This window comes from Mirounga angustirostris, unplaced genomic scaffold, assembly GCF_029215605.1.
Source record: "Mirounga angustirostris isolate CCGP_5_RB_7025 unplaced genomic scaffold, mMirAng1.0.hap1 SCAF_5, whole genome shotgun sequence".
NCBI lineage: Eukaryota > Metazoa > Chordata > Mammalia > Carnivora > Phocidae > Mirounga > Mirounga angustirostris.
In genome coordinates, this window is record NW_026991713.1 from 156,998,148 (window position 1) to 157,006,343 (window position 8,196).

Sequence of the window (8,196 nt, forward strand, 5' to 3'; positions counted from 1 at the left end):
AAAGGTAAATCTAGAAGAAAATGTACAGAAATATAAATTAGATTAAGGTGGTGATTTGCTTTTTAATATCATTAATTTTGAGTTTCTACTGTGAGTTGTGTGACCATTGAAAAAACCAACACATTTGGTTGTTTAATAGTTATTTATCAACATTTCATACTCCATTAAGCTATGCCCCAGGGTATGATACATATTATACATTCTCTTGTACTCTACAAAATTGTTTTAATTTTCCAGCACATCAGGGGCTTTTCCCAAGTTAAAAGCAGCAAAAATGCACAAAGGAAAGATATTTCTGTAATTTTGTTTTCTTGCTTCTTTCTCTCTAAAGCAATTTTGTCCCCACCCAGGGGATATTTGTCAATGGCTGGAAACATTTTTTATTGTCACAGCTAAGGAGATCTTACTGGCATCTTGAGTAGAGGCCAGGGATAATGGCAAAACATCCTACAAATGCAAAGGACAGCTCCCCACAACAAAGACTTATCAGGCCCAAAGTGGCAATAGGGCCCTCTTGAGAAACTTTGCTCTAAAGAACAGGATAACAATACTCATGCCAAATACCATGGGATTTAACTTCTAATTCAATGCCTTATAATTATATCAAGTTTGCATAAAAGTGAGTATTATAACACGGCTTACTTTCACTTGATATTTTCATTTAGAACTTGTATGGTAGGGGTAAGGCATAATCCCATGAATCCCTATTAATGTTAAAGCTCGGTTTATCCTTAAAGACCATAAGATAGGGATATTAGTTCATGAGTCTCAGTTTCTCCCTATCTCTCTGTGAAACTCTTTAATGTATATGTTTCTGGGTCTGTTTTATTTCTGTCTATACATCTCCCTTAATTTTAAAATTTAGATCAAGTTGACTTTGACTAAAAAAGTCTTCTCCATTCTTGTTAAGAAATGTGAAACAAACAGACCTCCTGAGACCATTCTTTTCTGAGTAGTAGGGTCCACAGGCAGTTGTGGAGACAGTGCTGCTAAATTAATTGATGAAGAATTTAAAGAGAATCTTTACTCACAGATAACAATTATCCAGATAGAATTCATTCTTTAAGGAGTAAAATAAAGTCAAAGTAAGAGGATTTAGTTTCTGGATTTAGTTAACATTTGGGAACGCATATGCTCTGAATACCAAAGATCTAAAATATAATTGAATAGTAACACTAGTTTAGGATGAGTCAAAGAAAGCATTGAAATGCTATGTGAGCCTTTGGTTCTTGCCACCCAATAAATAGAAGGAACGAGGGTTATTTTGTTTTTCATTTCCTTTCAACAGATATTTAAATATATGTAGCTACCTCCAAATGTAATGTGTTTTTCCTTTATTTTTAAAAAAATTTAAAATAATAACTTCTAAAAATAATATGTGCATATGATACATAATTCAAAGCTTAGGGAAGGGTCATCAAGTGAAAAGTAAGTCTCGTGTGTGGCTCCATCACCTAGCTATTCAATACCTCTTTGCTGGAAGCAACCATTGTTAAGAGTTTCTGGGATTTCTTACCAGAGGTGTCTTATGCATAGAAACATATATGTATATGTGTGAATGTTCTATGAATATATATTCTATTTATACTCTTCTGTACCTTGGTTTTTTAGCTCAACAATATACTTGTAGTTAATGTCATCTAAGTAAGCATAGGGTGGGCTGCATTACTCTTCTCAGCTGCCTTAAATACGTTGGTTTTTGTCTTTTGTTTTTTTAAGATTTTTTTTTATTTATTTGACAGAGAGAGAGAGACAGTGAGAGAGGGAACACAAGCAGGGGGAGTGGGAGAGGGAGAAGCAGGCTTCCTGCGGAGCAGGGAGCCCGATGCGGGGCTCTACCCAGGACCCTGGGATCATGACCTGAGCCAAAGGCAGACACTTAATGACTGAGCCACCCAGGCGCCCCTAAATACATTGTTTGTGTTACCAGAGCTAGTCCACTAGGGTGGCAGTCCTGAGAGGGATTTAGGTCCCCCTGGTATTTCCATTCAGCCTTTGAAAATGTACTTTATTTCTACTGTATGTATTTCTATTCCTCTTAAACTGTAGTTCTGGTAAAAATGTCAGGGTAACATTTTCTAATAGGTTTACACAGTGGGGGACTCTCTCAGAGGAGAGTCACACGTGATGCAGCCTGCCTGTGGGGGCAAGGGTAACAAAGATGTGTCTTTTTTTTTTCAAGTCTGACCCTTATCCTTAACTCTGCCACTGTAATTTACATTCTCATTCCCCAGTAAAACTCAATATCTGACTCTTACCATCAAGAAATCTGTGCCATGGAAGATAGGAAGTGAGGTCTTTATAGGCTTATTTAGGATCCAAAATTTAATTGTCAAAAGTTGATAGATATTATCAGCATTAATACTATTTTAAGATCTAAAGTAACCTCACAGGTCCCAATAGCTTGAAAGAAAACTTACATTAAATCTTCCCAGAAGTATAGAGAACCTAACTCTTGCTATTAAAAACCAGGATTAGATCAAATAGGAGTTTACTGCTTCCTTAGTATTTGATTCAGCTTTTCCTAACTAATTTGGAAAGCATCTAACTCTTGTAAAAAATTAAACTCTACTTTAAATATAATCATTAAATGATTACTCCATTATGAAGGATAGATTTTTATCTTACAATAGAAAGTAGAAAAAGATAGGAATGAAGTTGGCACATTAATTAACAGAATAAACAATTGTAATATCTGCATATCTCTAAAGCACTTCTAAATTATCTGTGTTTCTTGAGATTAGATGAGTCAACATTAAGAAACAAATTGTTTTTAAAGCAATAACTTTATCCCATTGTTTTTCTGTTAGATTGTGTATAGCTGCTTAGATTACGGTTTCATTTTACTTACCAAACCATATTAAGGCATAAGAACTGTTAGAAATTGGTGGCAGATAACACGAATAAGTGGGCTTTGGCAGCACTAATAGTCTTTTACTGCTGACTGTACAACAGAAAGGCCAAAAGATCTAATACTTAAAATCTGAATTTTTCATTTGTTCTGTAGTAGGCACCTGAAAGAATCCAAATTCATTGATGTAACATTATTTGATGTGGTCATTGGCCCAAAATGAAGTAGGCTGTCTGTATAATATAAGATAATCCATCTAGGTGGTGCAAAGCAAACAAGAATGCTGATGTGTTCTGTAAACCAATGTTTTAAGAAAATGTTACTTTTTAATACCTTGGATATTACCCTGGAGGTATTTCTTCAGAAAAAGATTCCTAATTGGCTTTTTAAGGACACTCCTATTAAATTTTTTGACTGATTAACACAAAAATAATTTAGGACAAGCGTCAGCTGCTATGTTTATCCAGGACTTTGTCTGTATTCTTGGGGATATGTTTAACTCGGAAGAAGTTTCTCATTCAGTTGATAATGGAAAGCTTCACCCCTTCACATGCAGTGAGTATAGTAACCTGTCTTTACATTACACTGAAGAAACGTTTCTGCCTCCAAAGAAATTTGAAGGACTATGAACATTTGACCAATGTGCTTTCAAAAAGCATAAAATATTCTCTTGGAAAAGCTAGCCTATCAATGGGTAATTTGTGTTCACTAGGAAGAGTGTTTCTTTGGTAGCCCAGGGGCACAAGCTCTTCACTGAGACAGAGAGGACTGTGGAATTCTACCCAGATGCTGGGATTGCTGATACCTTTCTAGAAACATTTTAGCAAATAATACATTTCATTGTGTTTGTATACAAAACGCAAAGAAGCCCCCCCTGCCCCATTTTAACCTGTGTACTCAGAAAACCTGAGAGAGATTTTATTTTTTTCTAACATTGTCCATGATGAGAGAGAACCACTCTGACAGTTTACTAATCATCTCAGAAGCCTGAGGTTCTTTCCACTAAGTGATTTTAAATCAGAGTAAGATAAATAGTACTATGTTTGTACCTTTTCTCCAATTCCTTCTAATACCAACTGAGAGGAACAGAGAATTGGCAGAATAATAACTGATAATAGTAATATGCAACATTTATTCAGCACTTACTATCAACCTGGCACCGTGCCAGGGACTTGACATTGTTTTTTTTTTTTTTATCCTTCTGGTATTTACCCCATTTTTAGAAGGGAACCAGAAGCCTAAGATTGCACAGCTAATAAGGAGTGGAGCCAGAACATAGCCCCTCTGATTCTAGCTCAAGCCCTTAATCACTACTTTAAGTGGTCAAGTATAATCTATGCAAACACCTGAAACTAATATAATACTGTGTTAAATATACTGGAATTAAAATTTTTTAATTAAAAGTTTAAAAAAGAATAGTTTATATAAGCACTTAGTAGGTTTGGACCCCTTTCTTAATTCGGATATTCAAAATCATCCTAACACTTATATAAAAGGCTAGCCCAGCTTTTACTATATTTAATTGTTAGGCTTTGGGGATATTATGTGATCTGTAGAAGATGTAAATCTTTTGACAAGTGGTCAATGTTTTAACAGGTTTGACCATGTTATCAATCCACAACCCTTCTTATAAACTTCCTTTGTGCCAAATTTTCATTGTTTTCTTAATCACCAAACCATGTTACTAATGTTGTGTTTTGGTTTGTTTTACAGTGATCCTTTTCTGTATGGCTGCCCTAATATTTCCGATAGGATTTTACATCAATGAAGTCGGAGGTCAACCTTATAAATTACCCAACAACACAGTAGTTGGGTCATCATATGTACTTTTTGTCTTATCAATTTTCTTTACAATAGTAGGACTTCTATTTGCTGGCAAAGTTTGTTTACCAGGCTGATGAATGTCTAAATTGCTCAACTCTTTTATTATTTTTTATTTTATTTTTTTATTTTTGGAGGGGGGAGGACAAAGGCAAGGCATCTAAGTAGTCCTCTCATAGGAAGATGCTTAGATGAAATTGATGCTGAAAAGGAAAAAAAAAATGCTTTGATTTGTTCTCACTATGCACTTTGGATTTAAAAACAAAACAAACAAACAAACAAACAAAAATGAGAGCCTTTTCCATAACCAAATACAGACAATATTGACTAAATCTCCTGAGCATATTCAGGCAGTCAGGTCTGCACTGTGATAGCAACCTAGTGAAGGAGAATGCTTTATACTGAAAAGCATGTGGCCCTTTGTGACTCTGTTGTTCCGTTTTTAACGTCTAATGATTAATTGAGGGGAAAAGAAGTCTAAGTATTTATGAATCATGGTGGACCAGAGGGTTACAAGAGAAGTTCATGTGGGGCTGGCCTCACCTAAGAAATTAGTGTTCACAGCTTCCTTGTAATGATATGAGCCTTTGGCACCAGAATGATTTGCTGTTGCATTACTACACCAAGAAGCCAATAGATCAAAACTTGTTTGCTAAAGTGTCTGTAAAAATCCTGAAATTCCCTATTCTCTGTGTACAAAACAAAACAAAAAAATCAAACACTAAGAAACATGTTGTTGGGGGTGGGTGGGTGGGGGAAATATTCCTTATATTTATATAAATATATATATAATATATATATTTTGCTGATGCAGTATACAGTGTGTATATATGTGTGTGTGTGTATGTGTGTGTAAATTTATATACACACACATGCAAACAGTTCCTGGAAGAGAACTCTGAATGCTTTGCTAGCAAAACACTGTGGTGTGCAAACCTAGAACTCAATAGAAAAAAAAAGCCATTTATCTGAAGGCTGCATAGTGGAGAGAGTCTTCAGTTTACCTCATTCTTTGTAGCAGCCCTTGATTTTAACAGGTTTTTGTAATAGGTACAAATAATCCCATACCTTTCTAGGTCCAATTTTAAGTTAAGCTAAAATTCTTTGTAGGGTTAATTTATTTGTATATGATGGTAGAAGGTAAGATCATGTAAAACCTTATAATTTGGGGAATCTGACACTATTTAAATTATTGGCAACTGTCGTCTGTTGTACAGAGGTTCTCTTTTTCTACTGGCTCAGTCTGTTACATGAATAATGCATTTTCTATGTTTAAGCACACAACTTTACATAAATACAAAGTTCACTAGTGATACCAATTTATAATATTTTGGCTATCTACAACACTAACTGCACTCTGCTATAAAAACTAAATTTATGTTCTTTTCATCTGTAAGCATTATTAATACATCTCCTTTATCAGAAACCTGAGCAATACAGTATTTTCTTTATATGCTATATGCCTTTGTTTGCTAAAAGCTAACATTTTTGCATTTACTTTAAAGGGCTGTACTAAACCCACAGCTTTACATTTTTTCCTAGAAGAAGCATTGCCGCTAACGCTCGAATCTACAAACAGTTTTAAAATACAGTATTTCTCTTCTCCACGTTTCCATGCTTTCGTATCACTGCTTAGTCGTTTTTCCAGATGAACACTATAGATAATCTCTTGTTTGAAATGTGGGGCAGGAGGCTCTTTCTTGGCAATGGAGCTGTTTTTCTTCTTTCTAGTGAAACCGGCAACCCAAATGTCCCAGTAGAGTTAGAGTCCCATGTAGTACATGCTTCACACAAACAGAAATGAATGCACTGTTTTTTTGAAAGCTCAATTATAAATTATAAAATGATTACTTCAGAAATGGGGCTGCCTCCTCAGATAGTCAAAGTATAAAATGGAGGAGCCTGATGTGTTTCACACTGGCTTGTTTGACATTCATGTATCTTACTGTTAATTCAGCAGTATTTTATTGTGAAAGAAAACCCCAGTGTTTCAGCTCACTCAGGAGTCAGGTAAGAGGTGAACCACCACTGTGATGCATTCCTTGAGTGTTCTGGGGGAATGTCACACTTTTCTTTCCCAGGGTCAAAGAAACCTTTTGGGAAATGACTGAAGGAGACTATTTTTCCCCAAGTATTATGATGCCTAGTTAATTCTGAAAATACCACTGGACGTGTTCTATGGACATTTGGGATTGCAGTTCCCATTGTGATTTGATTGGTCCTCAGTCAAATGGATCACTTTGAAGGAAAGTTTTGGTTGTCACCATTATACCACTGAGATAAAGTGTTAGCAAAGTATGGTTCAAATTAATTTATGATATGACCAAGAGCTTTTCTCTTCCAAAAGATGAATTTTATTGTAAATAGTTTCTCAGAATATTTTTAACTGGATCATGAGCATGGGGAGAGAAAGTTTCTCAGCTGCTAAGAATTTCCCCACTGTTTACTTCTTTCACTTACAGTGGTATTGCGTATAAGATTACAAAATTTAAGGTTTTATTTGTATCTATTACCCAAACCATTAAGTTGTCTTTAATTTCATCATTGTCTTGGAGGTCCAGTGCATAAAGGGCTGCTAGGGGAACATTCCCTCTAACCAGTCAGCACTCTAACCCAGGATTGAGACTGTCCCATCAAGTGGTATGTGAAGTCAAATCTTTGTACTCTTCCAGACCAAACAATGAAATGGATTCATTCATATAAAATCCTATAAATCCTGTAAGTGAAAAGATATACAACTGTCAGCAGTTGCTTTTAAAAAGGTCACTATAATGAGTACTATGTAGTACAATATTAATTTATAGCAGGAAATCATAGCTTGTAAACTGTATATAAAACACTGTTTTATGGTGCAATCATTTGTCAAACTTTTGTCTGTTAACGTTGTTTTTAGAGTGTGTGCATTCTTCTCATACCTAAGAACATCACTGTAAAATCTGCTGGAAACTATTTATAGGTTTTATTTGCACAAGACTTAAACTAGTTTGAAATTTTTGGAAGCTCCTATTGAACATGCCTAAACATCTGTAAACATGAAAAATCTTCAATTCATTAAAAGCAAACATTTCAGTATGATTCTTTCCAAAGGTAATCCATGTTCTATGTTGTTAATGTGTGTATGTAATTTTTCTGACTCTTCTACTTCTTATCCTATTTTCTCTTCCATTTGTTTTGTTTTTGAAGGATGGCTCCTTTTTTTTTTTTTTTTTTAATGTTCTAAATGACCAAAACACTTCATTGGTTTTTACCCTTTTGCCTAAAGCTTTGATATCCCTGCTTGATGTTCTGTGAATTCACTGTTTAATCTCTTTAAGTAAAATAATAGTCCTGGTGACATACAGTCTATTGATTTAGAGGAAAGACCCTGAAAAAGTATTGGAAACTAACTTTAGATATACTCTTAGCTATTATTTCGCATCGTGGGCTTCATGGGAAGAACATGTTGCATTTATTTTGTCTTTATTAAAAGACTACTAGCCACAAGTTACTCCGACTCTAGTAACTGCTTTATCAACCCACTTTGA

The 8,196-nt window shown here is 34.9% G+C and overlaps 1 protein-coding gene across 1 annotated transcript in view; it reads left to right on the forward strand.

Annotated features, from left to right (window-relative positions):
• MOSMO (modulator of smoothened) overlaps window positions 1-8,196 on the forward strand; it is a 58,889-nt gene extending 50,693 nt beyond the window's left edge. The window contains exon 3 of the mRNA XM_045875127.3: window positions 4,565-8,196. Coding sequence (XP_045731083.1) covers window positions 4,565-4,749 — 185 coding nt within the window. The 3' untranslated portion in view covers window positions 4,750-8,196. The remainder of the gene's footprint in view (window positions 1-4,564) is intronic.